General features: G+C 45.0%; 1 protein-coding gene across 1 annotated transcript in view; it reads right to left on the bottom strand.

Annotated features, from left to right (window-relative positions):
• arhgap33 (Rho GTPase activating protein 33) overlaps positions 1 to 27,382 on the bottom strand; it is a 45,496-nt gene extending 18,114 nt beyond the window's left edge. Inside the window, exons 1-10 of the mRNA XM_082961460.1 lie at positions 26,868 to 27,382; positions 11,071 to 11,162; positions 9,903 to 9,987; positions 5,594 to 5,680; positions 5,188 to 5,325; positions 4,744 to 4,836; positions 4,122 to 4,244; positions 3,050 to 3,127; positions 2,486 to 2,552; positions 767 to 823 (exon numbers count right to left, since the gene is read on the bottom strand). Of these exons, the coding sequence (XP_082817586.1) occupies positions 767 to 823; positions 2,486 to 2,552; positions 3,050 to 3,127; positions 4,122 to 4,244; positions 4,744 to 4,836; positions 5,188 to 5,325; positions 5,594 to 5,680; positions 9,903 to 9,987; positions 11,071 to 11,162; positions 26,868 to 26,873 (826 nt within the window). The 5' untranslated portion in view covers positions 26,874 to 27,382. The remainder of the gene's footprint in view (positions 1 to 766; positions 824 to 2,485; positions 2,553 to 3,049; positions 3,128 to 4,121; positions 4,245 to 4,743; positions 4,837 to 5,187; positions 5,326 to 5,593; positions 5,681 to 9,902; positions 9,988 to 11,070; positions 11,163 to 26,867) is intronic.
• Between the last annotated feature and the right edge of the window lie 349 nt (positions 27,383 to 27,731).

Genomic DNA, 27,731 nt, shown 5'->3' with positions numbered 1-27,731 from the left:
ACCACTCCTGCATGTGAACAGCCCAGGGCTTGGCTTGTTGTAGAAATGGCTAGTGTACGTTTCCTGGCTGGCTTAAGGGGAAATGTGTTATACAGGCCCTGCATTAAGGGGAGAGATGAGGCGTTAGGAAAGATAAGGACGGTGGAGGGGGGACTCTGATTAGATGACAAATAGATTAATGAGAGTAATTCCATTTCAGTTGTTGTTACCAGCAAGTCTTAGGTACCAAGGCTGAGGAACTGAGAGAGAGAGAAAGAGAGAAAGGCAATAGATACAACAGGAAAGCGGTTGGAACACCAGCTAAATACATTTTTGGGGGAGTGCGAAGAACAGAACAGAGATATACTGTGGTCAGAGATACAAATATGAACATTGCAAAGATGTTGTGGTGACCACATTTAGCAAGCAAAACAACCTACTGGCTGAGTAATTGTTAAACTATGTAATGTCACGTGATCCGCTGTGTGTATCTGGTTAACACCACAAGGTCATGTATCCTTAAATAAAAAATTGTCTAGAGAAAGATATCATTTTAGAATGTTTACAAGACGAAGATACAAGGGAGAGGGAGGAAAAGTGGCTGTTATATACGGTTCACTTAAATATAATAAGCGATAAATGCTGCATGCCAGAAAGAAAACAAGTAACCGTGACAGTTAGTACTGCATGTTGTCCTCATTTCAAGCCAGCCCCTGCAAAACCTTCGACACGCTCTGTGGAGACTGAATACTCATACAGTAGTGATTGATTGATTGCGTCTGTTTACCGGATGTAGGAGAGGGAGGTCCTGGTGCGCTGGTGTTAGAGCTGGCTGGATCGCCATCTGGAAACACAAACGTCACTCAATACATCTGACATTGATCTGGTGACACAGTGCAGGTGTACAGGACATTCGGAAAGTATTCATACCCCTTGACTTTTTCCACATTGTTACGTTACGTTTAAAAAAAAATATATATATATATATATATATCCCTCAAACTACACACAGTACCCCATAATAACAAAGCAAAAACAGCTTTTCATACATGTTGTAAACATTTATATATATATATATATAAAAAAAAAATGAAATATGACATTCACATAACTATTCAGACCCTTTACTCTGTACATTGTTGAAGCACCTTTGTCAGTGATTACAGCCGAGTCTTCTTGGGTATGACGCTACAAGCGTGGCACACCTGTATTTGGGGAGTTTCTCCCGTTCTTCTCTGCAGATCTTCTCAAGCTCTGTCAGGTTGGATGGGGAGCGTCGCTGCACAGCTATTTTCAGGTCTCTCCAGAGATGTTTGATCGGGTTCAAGGTCGGGCTTTGGCTGGGCCACTCAAGGACATTCAGAGACTAGTCCCGAAGCCACTCCTGCGTTGTCTTGGCTGTGTGCTTAGGGTTGTTGTCCTGTTGGAAGGTGAACCGTCGCTCCAGTCTGAGGTCCTGAGCGCTCTGGAGCAGGTTTTCATCAAGGTTCTCTCTGTACATTGCTCCATTCATCTTCCCCTCGATCCTGACTTGTCTCCCAGTCACCGCCACCGAAAAACATCCCCACAGCAAGATGCTGCCACCACCATGCTTCACCGTAGGGATGTTGCCAGGTTTCCTCCAGAAGTGATGCTTGGCATTCAGGCCAAAGAGTTCAGTCGTGGTTTTATCAGACCAGAAAATCTTGTTTCTCATGGTCGAGAGTCTTCAGGTGCCTTTTGGCAAACTCCAAGCGGGCTGTCATGTGCCTTTTACTGAGGAGTGGCTTCCATCTGGCCACTTTACCATAAAGGCCTGATTGATGGAGTGCTGTAGAGATGGGAGAACCTTCCAGAAGGACAACCATCTCCACAGAGGAACTGTAGAGCCCTGTCAAAGTGACCATCGGGTTCTTGGTCACCTCCCTGACGAAGGCCCTTCTCCACCGATTGCTCAGTTTGGCCGGGTGGGCCAGCTCTAGGAAGAGTCTTGGTGGTGCCAAACCTCTTCCATTTAAGAATGATGAAGGCCACTGTGTTCTTTTGGTACCCTTTCACAGATCTGTGCCTCGACACAATCCTGTCTCAGAGCTCTATGGACAATTCCTTTGACCTCATGGCTTGGTTTTTGCTCTGACATGCACTGTGGGACCTTTATATAGACAGGTGTGTGCCTTTCCAAATCAAGTTGTAGAAACATCGCAAGGATGATTCATGGAAACAGGATGCACCTGAGCTCAATTTCAAGTCTCATAGCAAAGGGTCTGAATACTTATGTAAATAATGTCTTTCTGTATTTTTTTCTCTTTATTTTTTTACCTGTTTTTGCTTTGTCATTATGGGGTATTGTCTATAGATGGATGAGGAAAAACATGTATTTAATACATTTTTGAATAATGTAACAAAATGTGGGAAAAGACAAGGCGTCTGAGTACTTTCCGAAGGCACTGTATGTGATAATGTACAGTAAGTGGGATTCAGTATGGTGGTGTCATAACGAGTGTGTGTGTGTGTGTGTGTAAGCCACCTATTTTAGCGGCGGACTGAGGCTTCTCGTTGATGAGCTCCACACACTCACTGGGGAAGAAGCCCACCTAAAGTGGGGAAAGACCATCAAAGTAACTGAGGATGACAAGCATGGACACACACACACACACACACACACACACACACACACACACACACACACACACACACACACACACACACACACACACACACACACACACACACACACACACACACACACACACACACACACACACACACACACACACACACACACACACACACACACACAAATAGCTTACACATGATATAGGTTAGAAAACAAGAGCAAATGAGTTAAAAGAAAAGTAAAAGTTCAGTGAAAATAGAGAACAGTGAAAGAAAGAAATAGAGGGAACAAACGAGAAGGGAAAAGGAAGTACAGAAACATGGAGACGTGAGATAGTGAATGTAGCCATCAACTGTTGTTCTGCAGCGGGACTCTTTAGAGTGGGTGAGGGAGACAGGCGTGTGCGTGGGGAGACAGGCGTGTGCATGGGGGAGACAGGCAGTGGTGGAAGTCTCCAGTAATTGTGTCGTGTACCTGGAAGCCATGCTTCCCCCTCCACCAGTTGGAGTCCTCTTTGGGTGGCATATCAATTACAGACAGGATGTCTCCCACCTGGAGAGACACACACATTAGACAAAGACATTAAACAACCTCCGACTTCAGACAAAGTCTACAGGCAAACGAGCCAGATGACTTCATTTAACATCACATACACCATCCCCCCCCCAAAAGTACATCAACACACATAATACAGCCTCGGCAGTCAAAACACCAGCCCCAAAACTAAACATTATCCAGACACAACAAGCTGGATCAGGGCATAATGTAGTCCTGCCTGATTTGGCTTTACTCCACTCACACTTATTTCAGATAACAGATAAGGAGAACAGATGAGAAACAGTTGCCATTGCTCACCGGAAGGAGGACAGGACAGAGAGGAGATAAGAGACAAAATGAGAGTGAGATGGAAAGAGAGAGAGAGAAAGAGAGAGATGGAAAGAGAGAGAGAGAGAGAGAGAGATGGAAAGAGAGAGATGGAAAGAGAGAGAGAGAGAGAGAGAGGGAAAGAGAGAGAGAGAGAGAGAGAGATGGAAAGAGAGAGAGAGAGAGAGAGAGATGGAAAGAGAGAGAGAGAGAGAGAGATGGAAAGAGAGAGAGAGAGAGAGATGGAAAGAGAGAGAGAGAGAGAGAGATGGAAAGAGAGAGAGAGAGATGGAAAGAGAGAGAGAGAGAGAGAGAGAGATGGAAAGAGAGAGAGAGAGAGGAGAGAGAGAGAGAGAGAGAGAGAGAGAGAAAGAGAAAGAAAGAGAGAGAGAAAGAGAGAGAGAGAGAGAGAAGCGCTAAAATGTGCCTCAGTGTTTGGGTCACCCCATTCCAGGGTGCTCTGGCCCAGAAACAGAAAGAGGAGCAGTATGTAGAGCAGTAGGAGAAGAGGACAGGAATAGACAGAACAGGAAGATGGAGGAGGGAAAGAGAAGGAAAAGGAAGGTGACAGCCAAACAGAGAGACCAAGGCCCAGACAGAGGTGACATAGAAATCTGAAAACTATGATTGCCACTAATGTAAATCTCATTTGGTTCTGTGTATCCCTGCAGCAGCTCCATACCTCAATGGAGATCTCGTCGCTGGCCTGCGCCGTGTAGCGCTTGATGACATGAGCAGCGGCGATGGCGGGAACGTTGAGCGAAGCTTCCTCTTTCAGGAGGAACCGATTCCCACGGTTGTCAATCTGGGAGGAACAGCAAACACAAACCTCTGTTGTTTTACGGAATAGACAGGCAAATAATTACACCCCTTTCTCAATATCCCTTAATTATAGTAGTAGGGCTAAAGCACAGGTGGTAAGACAAAGCCTGTCTCTCTCTCTCTCCCACTCTTCTTTGGTCTTCCCCAACAATTGTCTTCTTTCTCTGGCCAATTTCTTATGTTTCCATGTTTTTACAGCTTATTCTCACCTTCACTCTTTCTTACAACATCTTTGGGGGAGGGGCAGCCCCACTCCTTTAAAGAAAACATTTAAAAAGCAGTCCCACTATGTTTTATTTTTAGCTTTATTGAAGAGATAGTACCACCTTGTGAAAGATGGGGGAGGGAGAATCAAAAGGCAGTGGGCCAGATTCGAACCCATGCTGACTCTGGCATATACGTGAGCCGGGGTCAGCGGCTGTAACCACTGGACCACACAGTCCACTCTCTTACGTTTTCTAAAGATACTTTAATAGTCTCACCTCCATCCAGGTGAGCACAGGCCCACAGTTGAGCTTGTTGTCCACGATCATGGAGAGGCGGCTCAGGTACTCCGACAGCAGCGGGGTGAAGATCTGATAAACAACAAAAGCAACTGACACAGGACTTTTAACACACAGCTACTGTAGGAGCCGACAGCCATTTACAGACATCTACTCCCAGATACCATAGATGAAGACAGGTGACCCAAATATCAACACCTGCTAGAATCAGAGAACAAATGTGTAGAGACAGACAGGTCACAGACAACGATGACTACATAACCTCGATGAAGGTAATTTCATGTCATTCTCAGAGGTCTTCATGCTAACCCACATCGGTACCATCGACCTCCATTCAGTACAGAAAAAAATTCTACAGCTAATTCAGCCAGAATGCTACATAGCCCCCCCCTCAACAAATAAGCTCTCCCAGTCCCCACTCACCTCTACCCTGTCCCCGATCTCGCTGAGGGGTGGCAGGGGCAGCAGCTGGGAGTAACGCCGGTCGTAGATACACTGGTGGAGGTGAGCGTCCAGAGTACGGAACTCCTCATAGGAGCGCCGAACCATCCACGTCTTAGCCTACATCACACAGACAGACAGAGAGAGACAGAGCACGCGAGAGGGAAAGAAGAGGGGACAGAAATATTCATGTGAGGAGGAGAGCAAGGAAGGGGGGGGGGATAAGTCAGTCAGGAGGAGAGAGGAAGAGAGAGGGGGTAATATATTCCCACTCTGTCAAAGTGTACGTGTTGGTGTGAATATGTCTGGGTTAAATATAGCCCTGGCAAGGAGATGTGCGAGCGTGTGCGCGTGTGTTTGGCGAGGGTATGTGGCCGTGGCCACTCACCTGGCAGGACACCTGCACCAGGAAAACCAGGTCTTTGGCAGAGCCCGAGTTCCAGCTGGCATCGCTCTGCTCGTTCGCAAACTGCAACTGAGGAACAGAAACACACACATACTCAAGCATGGGTCATGTGTGTAGGTATAGGATACTGCAAAACACCCTCCTATACCTACACACACGATCAGGATACATTATATCCAGGGAAATCTCAATCCTTGCCTGGTACCTTTTACACAACCTCCCTCCTAGTCACCCAGATTCTGCATCTTCTAATAAAGTAGCCAACTAAATCAGAGATCTTTCAAAATGGCCGACAACATCTCAGCCAACAAACAGTATTAACGTTTAATGGACAACGCAGAGAAAGCTGTGAAAAGACATGCCTGCTAAACTAGTGACATCAGAGCCATGTGTAGCTAATAGAAAGCCTCGGGTGGAGCCGTAGGACCCCCATGGGGTTCTGGTGGCCCGGATTTACAAACAAGTGGGCTTCTACAAAGAAGCACAAAAGGAAAAACGGTCATGTGTTTTTTTTGTCTTCTCTCTTTTTTGGGGAAGAGGAGGAAGAAGTGAGGGTGGTGTTGAGGCTCCAGGCGGATTAAAAGAGAAAATACTTTCATCTGAAATGAGACCGGCAGTGTTGTGGACCTCGGACCTTCACATCACATTCACTATGACTAACGCCTCAGAGAGAGATACACAGAGAGAGAGATACACAGAGAGACAGAGAGAGAGAGGGATAAAGAGGAGAGACTCAGTGGAAAGAGGTAGAAAGAGGGGGAAAGGAATAAAGAGGAGAGACTCAGTGGAGAGAGGTAGAAAGATGGGGAGAGGGATAAAGAGGAGAGACTCAGCCCTGGAGATGTTGCTACTCTCATCTCTCCACTGTGCCCACCCCCTTCCACATCTAGCCCACAGTCCCGACGCATTCTAACAGGAACACCCACAGTCCCGACGCATTCTGAAAGGAACACCCACAGTCCCGACGCATTCTGAAAGGAACACCCACAGTCCCGACGCATTCTGAAAGGAACACCCACAGTCCCGACGCATTCTGACAGGAACACCCACAGTTCCGACTAGAGGTCAACCGATTAATCGGAATGGCCGATTAATTAGGGCCGATTTCAAGTTTTCATAACAAATCGGTAATCGGTATTTTTTGGCCACCGATTTGCCGATTTTTTTAATATTTTTTTTATTTACACCTTTATTTAACTAGGCAAGTCAGATTAAGAACACATTCTTATTTACAATGACGGCCTAGAAACGGGGGTTAACTGCCTTGTTCAGGGGGATTTGTTTTTGCAACCTTCGGTTACCAGTCCAACGCTCTAACCACCTGCCTTACATTACACTCCACAAGGATTAACAGGCTGACTACCTGTAACGCGAGGGCAGCAAGAAGCAAAGGTAAGTTGCTAGCTAGCATTAAACTTATAAAAAACTATCAATCTTAACATAATCACTAGTTAACTACACATGGTTGATGATATTACTAGTTTATCTAGCGTGTCCTGCGTTGCATATAATCGATGCGGTGCCTGTTAATTTTCATTGAATCACAGCCTACTTCGACAAACGGGTGTTGATTTAACAAGCGCATTTGCGAAAAAAGTACTGTCGTTGCACCAATGTACCTAACCATAAACATCAATGCCTAACAGGAATATTTAGACTTAGTCACCTGTTAGATAAAATACGGAACGGTTCCGTATGTCACTGAAAGAAAAAAACTTTTGTTTTTGAGATGATAGTTTCCAGATTCGACCATATTAATGACCCAAGGCTCGTATTTCTGTGTGTTTATTATATTATAATTAAGTCTATGATTTGATAGAGCAGTCTGACTGAGCGATGGTAGGCAGCAGCAGGCTCGTAAGCATTCATTCAAACAGCCCTTCGCTGTGCTTCAAGCATTGCGCTGTTTATGACTTCAACCTGGGTGGGTATAATTTGTGGAACGTTCCAACAGGAATCTATTCCAAAAACTTCGTAAATAACAAGGTTTCCAAAAAACAACGCATACAAAGTTGTATAGCGGCAGAATAAGATACCGGGTAGTGAGTGGTCTATTTCATTGCGTTTTTCACTCATCACGTTTATTCTGAAAAATGTCTGTTTGCCTATGGACAAACATTAAGAATAAGCTACGTGGTGAGTTGATGCCTATTCGGCAGCTAGTTGGCTAGGTTTGTATGCGTTGCTACTTTGTATGCATTGTTGGTTGGCAACTTTTTACTTTACGTTTTTTTGGAACAGATTCCTGTTGGAACGTTCCACAAATTATACCCACCCCTTCAAGCCTATCAACTCCCAAGATTAGGCTGGTGTAACCGATGTGAAATGGCTAGCTAGTTAGCGGGGTGCGCGCTAATAGCGTTTCAAACGTCACTCGCTCTGAGACTTGGAGGAGTAGTTTTTTCCCTTCCTCTGCATGGGTAATGCTGCTTCGAGGGTGGCTGTTGTCGATGTGTTCCTGGTTCAAGCCCAGGTAGGAGCGAGGAGAGGGACGGAAGCTATACTGTTACACTGGCAATACTAAAGTGCCTATAAGAACATCCAATAGTCAAAGGTATATGAAATACAAATCGTAGAGAGAGAAATAGTCCTATAATTCCTATAGTAATATAATAACTACAACCTAAAACTTACCTGGGAATATTGAAGACTCATGTTAAAAGAAACCGCTAGCTTTCATATGTTCCCATGTTCTGAGCAAGGCACTTAAACATTAGCTTTCTTACATGGCACATATTGCACTTCTACTTTCTTCTCCAACACTTTGTTTTGCATTATTTAAACCAAATTGAACATGTTTCATTATTTATTTGAGGCTAAATTGATTTTATTGATGTTTTATATTAAGTTAATATAAGTGTTCATTCAGTATTATTGTAATTGTCATTATATATAAAAAATAAAATCGGCCGATTAATCGGTATCGGCTCTTCCGGTCCTCCAATAATTGGTATCGGCGTTGAAAAATCATAATCGGTCGACCTCTAGTTCCGACGCATTCTGACAGGAACACCCACAGTATAGACATGCGGTAACACACACACACCCACAGTACAGACATGCGGTCATACACACACACACACACACACACACACACACACACACACACACACACACACACAGTACAGACATGCAGTAACACACACACCCACAGTACAGACATGCAGTAACACACACACACCCACAGTAACCCACAGTGAGACCTGTATTGTGAGGTCATTAGGAGAGTCTGTCAGTCCAGTTCACATGTGATCATCACTACAGTAACATTACAACATGAGGCTGGGGTTACCGTCACTAGTAACATTACAGCATGAGGCTGGGGTTACCATCACTACAGTAACATTACAACATGAGGCTGGGGTTACCATCACTACAGTAACATTACAGCATAAGGCTGGGGTTACCATCACTACAGTAACATTACAGCATGAGGCTGGGGTTACCATCACTACAGTAACATTACAGCATAAGGCTGGGGTTACCATCACTACAGTAACATTACAGCATGAGGCTGGGGTTACCATCACTACAGTAACATTACAGCATGAGGCTGGGGTTACCATCACTACAGTAACATTACAGCATAAGGCTGGGGTTACCATCACTACAGTAACATTACAGCATGAGGCTGGGGTTACCATCACTACAGTAACATTACAGCATAAGGCTGGGGTTCTAATACAGGCCTCTGGAACATCCATAAGGACCTACGACGTTAGTAATAGACATGGCTAAAACACACTTCATTTACAGTCAGCCAAGCAGGACATCTTTGTAGTTTACATTTCTAAAATGGGCATTTTAGCCCACACGCACAGTCTTGTGTCCAGTCTAGCTACCTGTCCCAGACCTGCTGTTTTCAACTCTCTAGAGACAGCAGGAGCGGTAGAGATACTCTGAATGATCGGCTATGAAAAGCCAACTGACATTTACTCCTGAGGTGCTGACCTGTTGCACCCTCAATAACCACTGTGATTATTATTATTATTATTATTATTTGACCCTGCTGGTCATCTATGAACATTTGAACATCTTGGCCATGTTCTGTTATAATCTCCACCCGGCACAGCCAGAAGAGGACTGGCCACCCCTCATAGCCTGGTTCCTCTCTAGGTTTCTTCCTAGGTTTTGGCCTTTCTAGGGAGTTTTTCCTATCCACCGTGCTTCTACACTTGTATTGCTGGCTGTTTAGGGTTTTAGGCTGGGTTTCTGTACAGCACTTTGAGATATCAGCTGACGTAAGAAGGGCTTTATAAATACATTTTATTGATTGATTGTCAAAACCTACCTCGATGGAGCCAAACTCCACATTGTCATAGTGGAAGTGGGCACAGTCAACGAGCTTAGGGAAGTGGCCTTTCACAACAGACAGCCTGAGATAGAAACACACACAGCAGTCAGATTAGATTAAATAACAGCATTATACAGTCACAGAGTGTCACAATACAGAGAATCTATTTGTCTTGAACAGCAGCAGACCAACACTGTTCTAACATTATTGCAGTAGTAGAAGCCCTGTATACAGTCTGTCTGTTTGGGTGAATTAGTAGGCCTACACTTAGGTTAGCAGTGAAGTTCCAGGACAAACAAAGCTGTAGCTATGGGAGCTTGACAGTGACCGTTGGTTCTCGTTTGAACAGAAACCACCCTGAGCAGACTGCTTTGCATGTCCCTACTCTCAAAACGCACACACTGGCTGTGGCAGTTCCATTGCATGGTGATTTTTGCAGCTCGATGTTTGTCATGAATCTTGCCCTGCAGGCAGAAGAGAGCGATTTCTGCTAGATGGGCCAGCTGCAATGTCAAATTTGGCTATATTGTAAAAATGTATGAAAAAAAAAAATGCGCTTTTGGTCTTAAATTTAAAGGTTAGGCATTAGGTTTAGCGGTGTGGTTAAGGTTAGGTTTTATGCCAACCTGCGGTGACCAGGGCCAGACTTTATCAGTGACATCACTCACTCCTCTAAGCTTCACATCACATAAACCTCACCACAGCCAGAGGGAAATGAAACTGGGGAACTTCCTGTTTCACAGCACTGCGTGGTCTGTAAGGGCAGTTCTGAGGTTCCCTGTATGTGTATAAACTTCTCTCCGACCCGGGTCTCCACAGAAATGGTTTAATACCTGACAGGTATGTCCATACAAGGGCATTCATCACAGAGCACAGCTACAAAGTATAGTGACCCTGAAATACTACAGTATATAAAATATACACCCTTCCTCTCAGTCTATGCTTGGCATCCCTTGTCTGGCACCAAAGTTCCATCGGTGCCTAATGGTTCACATTTCACACCACTTCTGCGTCCTGTAACTACACTGCAGTCACATTTCCCTCGTGCAGGTCAGCAGTGTACTTGTTCCACCCTCTTTAAAATGATCTTTATCTGTTCCAATCCACCCTCAGTGAAATGATTAAGACCCAGAGGGCAGTGTGCCAGTCTTAGTGGCAGTATCACCTCTTGCTCATCTTCCCCTTCAAGTTGGCAGTGGTGCCCACGGAGCGGGTAGCGGGCTCCCCGGAAGTGTCCAGATTATCGGTGCTCCAAGCCTTAGGGAGGGAGATGAGGAAAGAGGAAAAAAACACAGTTAGTAAAACACAACAGTCAGCAGGCCACGTTACATGGTGTCTGTCTGTCTGTCTGTCTGTCTGTCTGTCTGTCTGTCTGTCTGTCTGTCTGTCTGTCTACAGGGGTGGTGGTCAAGACTGTACCTCAAAGGGAGATGGGGAGGAGACGAGTCTTAAGACATCAACCAGGAGATATCGAGATATCTACTATAGTCAAAGTATGGTTTATAGGCTACACCATCTACAAAATCTCTTCCTTCTTGACGGTGATTTGACTCGGTCAAAGCAACTTCCTCAGCCCCATGACGTCCCTCCTGACTACAGTACGTAACATGCAGAAGATACTTACACAAACCCAGCACAACTAACACCACTGCAGAGGACAGAGCAAACTGTAGTAGTGGTAGCTGTGTGATTCTACTTCACATGCTGTAGCCTATATAAGCTGTTAGTTAGTAAATCCCTGTCCCCCTGCGCGTATCCAGTCCTTCCTGTCACTGACTCAACAGCAGGTGGAAAGACAGCTCTTACTGTCACACGGTTCACACCTTCACAGGCCTTACGGCAAGCCAGATACACACCCCTCCTCTCCCTCTGGCTTTAGGGCTACCTTCACTCATCTCTAAAACCAGCATACAGCCATGTAATCGTCATCACAAATGAACGAAAGACAAATATTTGTCCCTCTTTCCCTCCTTACCTCTTTCTCTCAATGTCATTATCCACCTCCTTTCCATATTATCCAGCTGATGAATGCAAACACACAACACACCCACTCCTACACAAACAGGTAGCAGCACTGATGAGCTGTCAACCACCAGAGGGAACGAACATCAATCACTCACTGTGTGTGTGTACGTAAACATGCCATTTTTCACACATGACCAGTGTATATTACACCCATAAGGCTTTGGTAGAGGCTAACTGAAGTCATTTGTCTGTGGTCAGGGAAATATGTCCCAAATAGACTCAAGAGGCAGCAGGTAGCCTAGTGGCTAGAGCGTTGTTACCGAAAGGTTGCTGGATCGAATCCCCGAGCTGACAAGGTAAAACCCTGAACAAGGCAGTTAACCCACTGTTCCCTGGTAGGCCGTCATTGTAAATAAGAATTTGTTCATAACTGACTTGCCTAGTTAAATAAAAATAAATAAAATAGGCAGGGTTGTCACCCCCATGAGATGAATTGGTGACAACCATCTCCATTCACAACATAGACAGTGAGAAATGGTTTTGCCCAGATGGGGGGAGGATGAGATGGGAATTAGGCTAAAAGTATGTGGATGAGTGACTCCTGATTCTCCTTCAAATACTCAAAATGGGATCAAAAATCAAAGCCCCATGTTCAGAAGCTAAAGGCCTCTACCTGAACAAGTGTAATAGAATCTACCGCTTTCTCAGAGAGTTGGCCTATCTTACAACGTCTCACTCTCACATGCCAACAGCAACTGTGACAATAACAGACTGGATACAGTTTGGAAGGGTGCAAGCCAGGTTCAAAATCAGATTCTCCACTACTCGGCCTGTCATGGGCTCCTGCAACACCTTTAAAAGGTGATGGAAATAAATGTAGTGATGGAAATTTCACAATTCTTTACCTAGACCAGCAATGAAAACACCTGGGCTTTTAAAACCTTCCCAGTTGTGAATCACTGTGATTGGGGACAGTGTGTCTGTTCACTGGTTATTCCTCAGCAGAAGCAGAGGATGCAGAGCTGGATAGAGTACTGCAGCTCCAGGGGAAAACATCACTCCTCAGAGTACTGGCCTAGGATCAGTACTACTCCTCCCGGGACTGACCTTACCCACACAAACTGGTCCTGGTCAATCGCTTAGGGACAACCGACACCCTCACCGTTCCTGGGAGAGTGAGTGGGAGAGTGGGCGAGCGAGCACCTGGCATAGGCTTGCTGTGGTAAATTGAGCCTGGACAGCCCTGCTTCCACCTGGTGTGTGTGTGTGTGTGTGTGTGTGTGTGTGTACGTGCTCAGCGGGGCCCTTAGAGGCTGAAAGCACTGGGGCTAAACTGGGCACAGCTAGGCTTCATCAGAATACATCAGAGCTGCATCACTCCAGCATTGAGTGTATCACACACCAAGATGTGTCTGTTCAGCCCTCAGTACAGCCCGGCCCCTCAGCCTCGACTCAATCCCTCTGACAACGTGGCAACAGCAGAGAAACTCAACGAGCTGAGAGTCCATCATTACAAAGCAGGGGATAATGTATTTATAGACAAGAACCCTGGCCTGTATCCAGTCTGCACTGACTGTCTGCAACATGCATTCATTCCATCTCCAACATTCTAAAACCTTAGTTCACCACCCGACTGGTACATTAATGGATGCTAAAGGTCCTTAGCGGAGCACGTAGAGGACCCCGTCATGTCGTTGCTCTTCCAGTAACTTCATACCCCTCTTCACTCTACACCAGGCTAGAGTTTCACGGGCAGCCGGTACGGAACAATAGGCACCTGAAACTGGATCTGCCATGGAAGCCACCGCTCCCAAACAACAGTTAGCTAGTCGGTCAGAGACACAGGCAGGCGGTCAGAGCAGAGCAGGATCCACACACAGCCTTCAGGGACAATACCAGCCGTTAATCCTAAGAGACTAGGCTCTAGTAGGTATTGTTGTACAGCAACAACACAGAGAGGTCTTCTTCAGACCAAATCCACAGACATGAGAATCCTAATGGCATTCAGGCAGGGTAATAACACCTGCAGGCATTCACTCTCACACCCCCTCATTGCTTCCACAGCAGCCCTCTTTCTCTCCACCTCCTGTTCTCTACCTTCTGCATCCTCCTCTTCTTGAACATATTGAGGACCCTTCCTAACCCTTTCAAGGGGGGCGGGGGTTATTTTTAGATGTTGGTGTAGTCCATCTCCAGTGCTATGTATCTCCTCTGTCCATCACCGTCGGTCTCCCATGGTTACCTCCACCCAGCCATCACTGTCCCTTCTCAGTGCATTCTGCTCCGAGGGACAGGTAAGTGGACCTAGCAGACCTGGCGGTTACGTCTGTGTGCACAGACACATACTGGACTGTTGAATATTTCATGGTGTGAACACACACAGCGATCTGAACCCTGGGCCATTGCCAGAGCTCAGGCTTCTCAGCTGTTCTGTGACAGGGGCAGGAGCCGGACTGACGGGTGGTCGGGCGCTTTATAGAAACGCTTGGTTTCCTTCCTAATCTATCCGGCGACAACTGCCAGTTACACAGGCAACAACCTCCACATCATAGCAAAACCACATAAGGGGGCTATAAGAAGGTGTCATGTTTAATGCTTCGACAAGGCCAAGAGGAGGGAGTCTTGGTGGTACGGAGAAGAACTGTATAGTAGGCTGACCTAGAAACCGTGTTGTGTTGAGTCTAGAGGATCCAGCATGCTATAGAAACCCCCTCTCAGTTTAGACATCTTTAAATGATAAGCCCTGGTTCTCTCAGTAAGGCCGCTGTCATCACATCTCACCTCATAGTTTGAATGTTTGTGCCCTGATCCAACAGCAACAGTCCATGTAATGCATGCCTGGTATTCCAGCCTCTCTTTAGGGACCGGGAAAACAGGAACTCTGATCTCGTTTGGGAAGAGCGGCTGCAGTTGTTCAGCACCGTGTCCACCCAGTGTCCACCCAGTGTCCACCCAGTGTCCACCCAGTGTCCACCCAGTGCCAAGCAGTGTTGGGGAGTAGTGAACTACATGTAGTTCAACAAGTAACTGAAACTACCACCAACTTCAAAATGTAGTTAACTAAATTCCAATCTTGGTAGTGTTTTAGTACATAGTTAATTACTTTTTTTGTTGCCATGTAGCGGTGTAGCTAACTACTGGAACTATACACTACTCTTCTTGCAAATAGAAAAGAAGATATGGCTGAAGTAGACAAGAATTTCCTTTCTTTTTTGGCATCAGCCCTTCCCCTAATTCTCATTTGAAAGACAGTTTTTGTGTTTAATATGCACATTCTGTTATCTTACTTCAGAGAGATCTGTTTTAACAAATTGTAGTCAATGACATTTCAGATTTTGATATGATAATTTATCACAAAGTAGTTTGGATCTAGTGAACTACTTTTTCAAAGTAACTCTAGTGTAGTTTTTCATCCTCCAGTGTGAAGTAATTGGTAGCTTCGTAATCAATATTTTCAGAGGATCTTCCCCAACACTGGTACAAAGTCATCCATTGCTGGGTAGTTTCTGGTCCATAACTATGTGCCATAATGAACATTTCCCATTGTTCTGTGGCAAACAGTGCCACAGAGACATGACCACCATGGAGACATTCAGGGGAACAAGACAAAACAAGCATGCATACTGTACAGGCCACAGAGATAACATAGATAGAATGTCTCCCCAGAATAGCAGATCACTCACACCACACTGGGTAAAGCCACACACACACAGACGTTATCGTGCTGACGACATACAGAGGTTGACAATACTTGTAATAATTGTTAACCGCATGCACAAATATGTATATTTACACACATGTGCAGACAGACCACCACACCACACATAGACAGGCACAATACGTACCCACAGACATGAAGAGGTGCATACAGACAGTTTGGGTAGACGGAGACTTACCAGACATGACTGTCCGGCTCATAGCGCGTATAAACATGGTGCATTTCCCAACCCACTGGGGTCACGACACTTCACACAGAAAAAGAAAACGAAGGAAGCACGTTTCATTTCCGTCCCTTCATACAAGAGGCTTATTGTGTGTAGACAAGAGACAATACACTCTAGACTGCTTCCTTGAGGGATTTGAGTAAGTTGAGTTCAAAGTTGATTCCGGAGAGAAAGTCAGACTTTTGTTTAGCCTAATTGTTTGAGGGTAAAAAATCAAATCAAAACATAAATAAATAAAAACAATTCTATTGAGCTTTGCTGTAACACCAAGTGGCCTGTGTTGAGAGCTGGAGCGAGAGGACTTGGCTGACTGTTCACGCTCCATCAGAAAGAGTCAAACCTTAACCAACCAGCCCTGATTTAACGTAACAAGGCCATGCATCAACACCACTGCTCTGAAAGCCTTCTCCACTCTGACACAATTAAAAGATCACTTGATTCCCACACAGAATCATCCCTCTAATAGTACCATCTAACCCATAACCCAGAGAGAAACGCATCTCAAATGCCTATGCTGGTTTTGAATACTCCTCTATGCTGACAACAACCCTTGGTATTTCGATAAGTCAGTCACATACCATTTCTAACAGGCTAACCTGTGAGGCTGTCAACACGGACAGCATCATTGTGCTTGGGCTTTCCAGTATTACAACAGAGTGAAGTGTTGTCACACTGTCTGTGTCTCAGGGGAGTTGGCTCATCTAGTTAGTTGGAGGTGGGAGAGGCGCAGACAGACATGGGTCACACACAGGGGTCAACATGCTGAGGAAATGGGTTAAATGTGACAGTTTTGTTCCTTCTTTACTAGGCCTAAGTCATGTGTGTATATAAGATTTGGCGTGGCTATGCTGTGTGTTTGAGTGTGTAGGGGGGTGGGCTTGAGGTTCAAGGCACATTAGAAAAGTATCAAAGAGTATCAGTGAAGCTTTCTCTGGGAGGGGGAGTATTCTGCTGCTATGTAACAATGCCCCTAAAAAAACGTACAAAAAACAATGCCATTGATTTGAATGTGTGTGTAGGAGGGAATTCTCTGCAAGTGAATCTGCCCAATGATCATTCCATTATAGCCTCTGCCATTCAACTCCTACAACGGTCCCAAGTCACATGGTTAGGCTTAGTAAATGTAGGGAGTTGGGCTAGGCCTACTCTACCCTATGAATCACACGAGTGAGGTTGTTCCATGAACCTTACTAAGTCACAGGCATGGAGTGTGTTTAAAATGTTCACTAGAGTCAGTGGGCAGCCTGTTGGTCTGTGCAGAGCAGACGTTGGTGTTTGTGATGTGGGAAGTGAGGCTCCATGCTTTCTAGTCAGCCAGAGCCTTACCAACAGTTGCCGAGATCTTCCGTCATGTGGGCAGCATCGCTATGGTAACGCAGCGTGTTTTTGCATGTCAGGCCGTGAGAGGGAGATTGTGTGCTTTCTCGCGCTTATAAAAGGACTGCATGGATAAGATTTAGGTGGACAGGATGTCAGAGTAGGATAAGAGATTGTGTGTGGATGTGCATGCTAGAGTGTGTGTGGATGTGCATGCTAGAGTGTGTCACAGGGAAAGAAAAATAATGGTGTGAGAGCCTGATTCAACTACTTCTATCCTTGTGCGATTGAGAGGGTTTAAGCAGGATCAAATGTGCTTGACTGTGTGGGGTGAACTGGACGGTGTGTGTGCAGGGGTATGTGAGCAACATGAGTGTGCGTTTCTCTCATTCCTCTACTGACTCTGAACTTGACACAGAAGTTGGTATAGCGACAGTGGCCAGCAACTCTCTCATGCCTGTAGGTGTGTTGAGTGAAGTGGGTCTCACACACACACACACACAACACATATGCACCATATACTTATTAGAGGTCGACCGATTAATCGGAATGGCCGATTTCAAGTTTTCATAACAATCGGTAATCGGTATTTTTGGCCACCAATTTGCCGTTTTTTTTGTTGTCACACCTTTATTTAACTAGGCAAGTCAGATTAAGAACACATTCTTATTTTCAATGATAGCCTAGGAACGAGGGTTAACTGCCTTGTTCAGGGGGCGGGATTCGTTTTTGCAACCTTCCGGTTACTAGTCCAACGCTCTAACCACCTGCCTTACATTGCACTCCACGAGGAGCCTGCATGGCAGGCTGACTACCTGTTACGCGAGGGCAGCAAGAAGCCAAGGTAAGTTGCTAGCTAGCATTAAACTTATCTTATAAAAAACGATCAACCTTAACAATCACTAGTTAACTACACATGGTTGATGATATTACTAGTTTATCTAGCATGTCCTGCGTTGCATATAATCGATGCGGTGCCTGTTAATTTCTCATCGAATCACAGCCTACTTCGACAAACGGGTGATGATTTAACTAGCGCATTTGCACCAATGTACCTAAGCATAAACATCAATGCCTTTCTTTAAAATCAATACACAAGTATATATTTTTAAACCTGCATATTTAGTTAATATTACCTGCTAACATGAATTTGTGTCACTTCTCTAGCGTTCCATGCAAGCAGTCAGGGTATATACAGCAGTTTGGGCCGCCTGGCTCATTGCAGACTGTGTGAAGTCCATTTATTCCTAAAAGGCCGTAATTAATTTGCCAGAATTGTACATAATTATGACATAACATTGAAGGTTGTGCAATGTAACAGGAATATTTAGACTTAGGGATGCCACCCCTTAGATATAATACGGAACGGTTCCGTATTTCATTAAAATAATAAACGTTTCGTTTTTGAAAAGATAGTTTACGGATTCGACCATATTAATGACCAAAGGCTCGTATTTCTGTGTGTTATTATGTTATAATTAAGTCTATGATTTGATATTTGATAGAGCAGTCTGACTGAGCGATGGTATGCAGCAGCAGGCTCGTAAGCATTCATTCAAACAGCACCTTTGTGCGTTTTGCCAGCAGCTCTTCGCAATTCTTCAAGCATTGCGCTGTTTATGACGTCAAGCCTATCAACTCTCAAGATTAGGCTGGAGTAACCGATGTGAAATGGCTAGCTAGTTAGCGGGTGCGCGCTAGTAGCGTTTCAAATGTCACTCGCTCTGAGACTTGGAGTAGTTGTTCCCCTTGCTCTACATGGGTAACGCTGCTTCGAGGGTGGCTGTTGTCGATGTGTTCCTGGTTCGAGCCCAGGTAGAAGCGAGGAGAGGGACGGAAGCTATTCTGTTACACTGGCAATACTAAAGTGCCTATAAGAACATCCAATAGTCAAAGGTATATGAAATACAATTCGTATAGAGAGAAATAGCCCTATAATAACTACAACCTAAAACTTCTTACCTGGGAATACTGAAGACTCATGTTAAAAGGAACCACCAGCTTTCATATGTTCTCATGTTCTGAGCAAGGAACTTAAACGTTAGCTTTTTTACATGGCACTTATTGCACTTTCACTTCTCCAACACTTTGTTTTTGCATTATTTAAACCAAATTGAACATGTTTCATTATTTATTTGAGGCTAAATTGTTAGTATTTATGTATTATATTAAGTTAAAATAAGTGTTCATTCATTATCGTAATTGTCATTATTACAAATAAATAAATCAACGGTTTAAAAAAAACAAAAAAAAAAATAAAATATATAAAAAAAATAATAATAATAAATACAAAATAAATACAAAATAAATAAATAAATTAAAAATAAATAATTTAAAAATAATAATTATAATAAAAAAAAAATAATAATAATAATAATAAAAAAATCTGCCCAGTAATCGGTATCGGAAAAATCATAAAATCGGTCGACCTCTAATACTTATGACGACTGAAAAACAACAAGCTCAAAACCACTCTGCATAAATCAATCCTGACAAATCTCTCATAACTAAATCCCTGGCAAGCTATTATTACGATGATTGTTTTGTCTCTGCCTCTCTGCTCAGCAGGTGTCCTGGATCTTGACCCCAAAAGAAGACAATAGGATAGAGGGTCAGTCAAGCAGAAGAAGAGCCATTTGTTATTGTCCCCTTTCTCCCACGGTCAGTAAACCGCCCACTCCAAGCGTCGCTGTCTTCACAGTCAAGGAGTCTTGGGTCTGTCCTCTTCTCGTTTGGCTTGGGTTGGTTGTGTGGGGTGGGTTTGGCTTGGTTTGGTTGGGTGGGTTTGGCTTGGGTTGGTTGGGTGGGTCCGGCTTGGGTTGGGTTTGGCTTGGGTTGGTTGTGTGGGGTGGGTTTGGCTTGGGTTGGTTGTGTGGGGTGGGTTTGGCTTGGGTTGGGTTGAATGGGATGATGATAACGGGAAAACCCAGAGGAAAAAGCCTGGCCGCATGTTCCATCAAACATAGATAAGAGGAAGACTTCTTCTGTCTTCTGAGTGACAACCTTGCCAACAGAGAATACTACAGCCCAAAAGGTGAATGTCTGTTTGCGTAACCCAGCTGCTCCAACAGTTTGGCTTGTTGTCTAAAACTTCCCCTGCTACTCCTCCATGCTCCATCCCCTGCTTCTCTCACTCCTCCATTTCACTCACTTTCTGTATGAAAGAGGACAATGAGAATCCCCCACACTTTTCCACCCTTCTTTCCTTCCTTCCTTCCCTCCCTCTTTCTCCAGGGGGAAGAATAGGTTCAAAGAGTGTCCTTTCATGCTCACTCTCTCCCTCCTCCTCTCTTTCGTTGCGACCCAGTGTAATAGAAGTGTCAGCCCCTCTTTCTCTGAGGACTGAATAAGTGGGTAATGTTGGAAGACGGATCTTGGGAAGAATTCGGGGGAGGCGGGGTGAGGAGGAACGGCATCACAAATCTGCTCTTTTCGTTATTGTCATCATCTGCAAGTGGTCGCGGCTGGGCTAATGTGACGTGAATGGGCCAGTGTGGGCCAAGTACAGTCGTGGCTACAAGTGGTGATCTGTCACGCCAGACACACTGCACAGGTGGAGGGAGGGGGTGACAGAGACAGACAGGGACTGTGTTGTTCAAATCCAGGGGCTACTACGGTGACAGGAGCTTGGGGACTGGACATGGGGGAGAAGCATCAGCCTGGATCCAGACACGAGAGGTCAGGGGTCAAGTCATTCAGCAGTCACAACACAACGCTAGACTGCACATGATTACTTTTCATGTTTCACGCAACATTAGGCCCCTTGGTTATTGATGTGGTATGCCATCACTAACACTGTAGAGGTGTACCATAGGGGTGCTTCCTCTGTCTCTGAGCCTCAATACAACTTTACTGGGAGTGTGTTTATAAGGCATGAGCTCCGTTAGCGCCCCCCACTGCCCTTTAACCTTCCACAGAACAAAACAGGCCTTCCCATTCAGCCATGCCCCACCATCCCCTCACCTCCTATAGATCCCACCCAACCCCCAACGACACCCCAAAAAAGGAACCGGATTCACCCATCCATCCCTCCCTCCCTCCCTCCCTCTCTCTACGTACTCCTTCAGGCTAATGCAGCAAACACTGCCCCACAAATCTTCTTCCATCTCCCCGAGTTGGCATGGGAAGCCATAGCGAAGGCTAGCTGAGATGGAAGGCTGGGGAGGGTCAGGGCTGTGTAAGAATGGAGCAAGGTGGGCTCTATCATGGACATTCCAGAAGAGGGTCCCTGGGAAACAGACAGTCCCCCTGTCACCCCCCACTGCCCGTTACCCAAAAAACGCCTCTCTGGGAGCCCCGTCCTCTTTCTCCCACGCGACAGGAAAGACACGGAGCCACCGGCAGCATACTAAACACCAAACACTGCCCTCATCCCAGCTGCAGCCACGTGAGATAGAGAGACACAAGAGAGGGAGAGAAAAGACTAAAAAATAAAAAAGTGGGGGAAGAAAGAAGTAGAGGAAAGAAAAAAATAAGAGGGTGAATTCGTCAGAAGCCTCACTATTGTAAACAAGTGTGTGGTGTGTGTGTAGCGAGACGTGAGGGACAGTGGACGAGGGGGCCGTTTGTGTTGGTACGGAACAATGTGGGCATGGCTTCAGAACAGATGTTTCTATAGGGGCAGACAGCTGGCACCCAGAGCATCTGACTGCAGCGGAGAGAGAGAGAGAAAAACCATAGAGGAATGAGGGAAAGAGATAATGGCTGAATGAAAACACTAACAGGAAAAAACCTATCCATGGAGCCGAGGTCTGGTGGGGGAAACAAGGTCACCAGCCACGGTAAAGGGGAGGGGTTCTGAAGACATGCTTCAGCAGTGTGGAGGATGTCAAGGCAACATGAAAGATTTTAAACTATAGAGCTAGTATGTATAGTATATGGACAGACAGAGGGCTACACTCCATGATAGTGACTTGGTGGCTGTACTGCATAGGCAGGTATGCAGTCTGTTTAGTCAGTGTCTCTTCAAGCTGCTGTATATGGGCTTGGACAACCAGGATATGAATCATAATGCAAAACCGGTTTGTAGGCACTAACTGTACTGTAAGTCATGGATACAAGGGTGAACCCATGAGGCAAACAGATATTGGCAGAGCACACATTCCAGCCTCCAGGCCAAAACAGACAGAGAGGAGTAGTGAGAAGGGAAGAACGTCGTAGGTTTGTAAACATATTAATGTACTGTAAATAAACCATATATGATCGTACACAGTATTAGCACAGAGATCTAGAGTTAAGCACCCATTAAAGAGTCTTTTTCCATTTCCAGGGTGAGTAGTGTGTGTGTACGCATGTTGGGCGTGGCTGGTGCTGGCTGGCTTCTCCTCTATGAGGGCGTTAGAGGAGATGATGGGTGACAGGGCGTGAGGCAGTGCCCTCGCCCAGACCAGCCCTTCTCCGGCCTGAGGCGGGACTCTGTGACGCCCCTTGGCCCCAAGCTGTCAGCAGCAGCCCTGTGAGCCTAGTTCCAGCTCTCTAGCTCCAGCCGTTCAAGCTTTAGGCCCTGGGAAAGGGGTCAGGGACAGTGTCCCCAGTCAGGCCTCTTTAGCTCTGCTCACAGCTCACCTCTCTAGACCTACCAGGGATCGAAGATCCCTTTACTATTCACATGGCATGAGGAACAGCAGTAAGTGCCTGGTAATATCATAGTGATGGCTCACATGAGACGCAGCACCTCTCTAAAGGGCCGGCTTTGAGAGCAGCTTGAAAGATGCTCAACATGTTATCATGCTCAGCTAAACAGCCCCCAGGCTGTAGCCTAGCGGTAATTCAATTCACCATTATCACTGTAGGAAAAAATCATTTTCATCGAATAAATAAAACTAGCAGACAGCTAGTTGAGGTGATGATCTGCGTTGCGTGTCGGTTAGGGTTATGAGTCCATAACAAAGCCTACACTAGACTACATGCAGCCCGCACATTTTGGCGATCTGCTTGAATAATATCCCACAGAATAAAGCACACAGGACAAACAATAGGCGTAGTAGTGCTCCGAGGTGGTCAAACTAGATCTTTCTAAACATCTGTCCTCACGGTGAGTCCACATGCAAGGGGAAGTAGAGACGAGCAGAGAGCAGCACTGAGCACACAGGACTGTCTGACCGTCACCCCTGACAACGAGCTGTGCGCTGCCTAAACCAGTCCCCCCCCGCCTCTCTCCACATCCTCATTTCAGCTCAAACATAAACCGCTTGCTTTGTGACTGAACGTTGTTGTTAATGCAGCCAGGCTTGTTTCGTTTCTCAGTATACGGTATGTGATAAAATAATGATCGGTCAGTGAAGAACCAAACCAGTGGCTAATGACAGAGGTGGTGTGGCCAGTGTTACAGAGTCCGTAAGCAGCCATTGATTTGTGTGTGTATTGTGTTTGTGCTCCATTACAGGCAGATCCACACAGGTGTCTATCTCTAGGGAAGAGAGAGAGCGAGCAAGAGATGAGGGTAGAGAGAGGAAGGGAGTAGGAGGGCCTCACAGTAAACAGGAAGCGATGGAGAGGATTATTGGTGGGCGTGGCCCTGCTGTGCCAACTCTCTTTTGCTTTTTACCTTTCTCTCCATCTTCCTGTCTAGGGTCTCTTTCTATCCCTACCCAATTTGTACATTGAGGACATCTTTATGTAATTTGTGCAGCCCAAGTGGCAGGGGGGGAAGGGAATAGTGGAATACAATGTGAGGTTATGTAACAACAGCAGTGCAGATTCTGACAAACATCAAAATCAACCATTCCTCTCATGTTTTCTTGCGATAATAACGCTGGTGCACCGAGGACAGGGAGGGAGTGTGTGTGTGTGTACTGAGGCACTTCCCTTACCACTCCAACTCCTCAGATCATCAATGGTAGCAAGAAGGGACAACAGCTGGGAACAATCTTCAATAGGATTAAATTAGCCAGAGCACACCAGAGCAACACAACTAACATGGGACATGATGCATAAATAAAAAGGATGTATTCTTAGAGAGTTCCTTTCTGTACAGTATGAGCCCACTATCATTCAGCTGTTGGCAGCTACAGGCCAAGCACTTCGTTCTCCTGTTGGCAAGTGAGCATCCTTGGGGAGCATTTACATTAAATCAAGTGTGTTGAAAACAACTAGCATTTGAGTTCAGTTGGGGCTGGGATAGGCTAATTTGTGCTGCAACGGAAGTCTAATCTTTATAATAGTCTTACTACAAATCCAAATGCGTACAGAAAAACTACATATACACACACACACATTGCGCCAACAACCCAAAGGAAGCAGAATAACTCTTGTTCAGCAAATGTAATGTCCAACCGTAAAAGGCTCTTAACACAACATTACCATCAGTCTGCATTGATTTTCCTCTTACTGAACATTGCAAGTGACCGTACATGAGACGATTAAACGGAAATCAATTAGGTATGTAGCCAGTGAGTCCATCCAACAGCTGTAAATAAACAGTCTGTCCGAAACAAAGACACAAACACAGTATTTTTTCTGTCTCGGTCTCAGTCGCTCAGTATGGTATACACACACACACACACACACACACACACACACACACACACACACACACACACACACACACACACACACACACACACACACACACACACACACACACACACACACACACACACACACACACACACACACACACACACACACACACACACACACACACACACACACACGGTCTCAGGCCCTCAGTCTTAGTCTCATTCAATCTCTGAAACACACAGCTCCTGCCAGACAGAGTTATGAAGATGCTGGGTTTGTAATTAAACACCTTGATCGCCCACTGCTGCTCACACTGGAGGCAGAGCTAATCCTCAAACTGACTATTGGGGAGAGCAGGCCAAGATAAACTACACCAGCTGGACATGGAATCAGAATGACAACATTCTTGGATACTGGAAAGGGTTCAGACTAGGGAGGTCAACGTAACCAATGGGTCTTGAGATTGTGAGATGGAGGCTAAACTATAGCCTTGAGCGAAGATTTAGACTCAGGACTGACAACACAGTAATGCTTCTCTAGAACATGGAACCAACTATCTATCTATCTGAAGCCAGTGAGTCTATCCAACAGAGCCACAATGAAGACCATAAGATTTAGTTCCATAAAGGAAAAAGCAGTAATGACACACATGCCTTGTTTGGCCAGGCATTAGAGAATACAGAAACATAAAATAGGCCTGGCTATTCCTAGTTTTCCAGAGGAAAATGTAATGTACAGTCTGAGAATAAACATAGGTGACATAATCTGAAGCTAAGCACCAGTTCAGCCTGTTTCAGCTGTAACATACTGGGTCCACTGCGGTTGGGTAGATTAATGACGGACTGATCATTAATGACAGAAATACCCTGTGCTGTGGCAAAGAGCCAGTCTTGGGACCTAACCCAAATTACTAATTGTCAGTCTTGAGAGCAGGATACTCGTGGATGGAGGGGGATTTGTATCCTCTTATCATAAACCACCATATTCTCTGGTAGAACGACCTGTTCCACTGGTATGCAAAACCCATGTCTATTGCAAACACAGCTGTATGTAAGAATAATGACACGTTCACGTGCTAGTCGGATATAGGATGTCGGACATTTCCGAGTTTCCTAGTTCTGACTAGCACGTGAACGCGGCATAACTCCAGGGGAGTAGACAATATATCAAAATGGAGTTGGCAGGCCAATCACTCCATTCAATCAAAGACAATTTCAAGTTGCACAGCTATGACTAACCATCAAGACTAAAGCGCTTTTACCTTAGGAAAACATGAAGTCAGTGAAGTGATGTTATATTGCGAGACGACAACACAGCGTTGGAACGGTTTGAAGTGTTACTTCATCACGCTGACGCACAGTTACCTGGAACCGATTGTTTTCCCATTGGACTAACGGTATCTACACGCCGAGAGGGACATTAACAATGTTATATCTGAAAACGTTGCAACTAACATAATACAACGTTAATTGTATTATGTTGCGCATATAACATTCGTTTCTTTAGTACTAATTTAAAATCATATTAGCTACATGAGTATGCCGTGCCGTTATGAGAATAACGTTAGTTGGAAAAGAGCTGCACGCTGTTCATCACTGTGGCTTGCGCGCAATTAATGAAATGGAAGCCCCGGCCGGAGTAGACAAAAGATGGTCAGTTTTCAAAACTGTTTTGAGCTGGCAATCTAGCAACTAACAAGGCAATCATAATAATATTAGCTAGCCTTGCTAGATTGTGTTAAACGATGACACGTTGTAGACAGCACGTAAATATTCGAATTAAAGCAAGTGATGATGCCCAGTAAAACCGAATCACCCTTTCTGGCTGACAGACAACACCGCCATTCATGCTTGCGTTTCAAGGGAGGGGCGCGCGATGTGGCTAACTGGAGCTAACAAGCAAACTAGATGAAATAAATAACGTAACTAACGTTAGTTAGCTAAATTGAGCTAATAAACGGCATAGCCACACGGGATCTGGCTTTATAGCATTAGCTATAAGATTTAGTTCGTTGGTCAGATAAAGACAACAATATCAAATGACTTGAGCGAAACAGTGACAGGCCAGGGTTCAGCAGTGTCCCTGTAACTAATGGCAACAACGGACTGGACAGCATCTTCCGTTCAGTTTGCCACACAGACTAGCCATATGTGACAGACATGGTATGACAAACTAGCTAGCACATGTTTTGTGGCCAAACAAAAAAACCCACTTTTTTCCCACTTGCCTCATGTCTACTGACATATGCAGCCTGAACTAAAACAAAATGACTTACCACCATTCCGATATCCAGGTTCGGGGAAAGGATCGGATGGGCTCCGTCTTCAAACTCCAATCTCACTGGCTTAAATTAATGTTTGATTGATGCATTCGTTAGTGGCCCTCCGCTTCTTACATTTGATATGTAACGTTAGCAACAGTTTACCTCACATTTAGAAAATGTCGAAGCATCATTGCTAGTTGTGAATCTAACACGAAAAATGACCTCCTAACCAGCCCTCCAAGACAGGACTGTGAGGAGTGACTGGAACCACGAGGGGGTGGCGAAATCTAGTTCGTTGCCTTGGCAAAAAACAAATTTTCAGCGAGATCCTGATGAAAATGTAGACAACTGTCTCCATATTATAGACGACATAATTTGCTAGTTAGAAATCTGAAGAAGTTCTCGGTTCATGCAAAATCGTCCTTTCTACATTGTTAGTAGGCTGCATTCATTGCCTCAGTTCAGGCAATAAGATGTTTCTACACACGTGTGGTTGAAATGTGGATAAGCAGTGTCTATCCGCCGATACCAAAACTCAAAGGGATATGTGTATTTTATGGAAGCGTACAGATTGAGTGTAAGGCTCTAGTTAATCGTAAATAAGATAACATTTTAACCCCAACAATGATACAAACAATAATTTTTATATCTTAATTGATCAGCCAAAAATACTCGTTTAGATAGAGCTCCCCTATTTTGTGTAAATGCTGACGTCCAGTTGATGCCCCTGATCGGACAAAGGCGTAAGAAGCAGACTGGCTATCCTTTATTTATGCTTTCAAGTTAAATCTAAATCTATTCAGCTAGCTGTCTCTTTCCTCGCATTATATTTAGATTGGTGAGACTTAATACAATCATTCTTTATCATCCAATTAC

The sequence above is a fragment of the Salmo salar genome, chromosome 02 (genome assembly GCF_965601325.2).
Source record: "Salmo salar chromosome 02, fSalSal1, whole genome shotgun sequence".
Classification (NCBI taxonomy): Eukaryota; Metazoa; Chordata; class Actinopteri; order Salmoniformes; family Salmonidae; genus Salmo; species Salmo salar.
The sequence above is the reverse complement of the archived record's forward strand: the minus strand, read 5'-3'. Positions and strand labels throughout refer to the sequence as shown.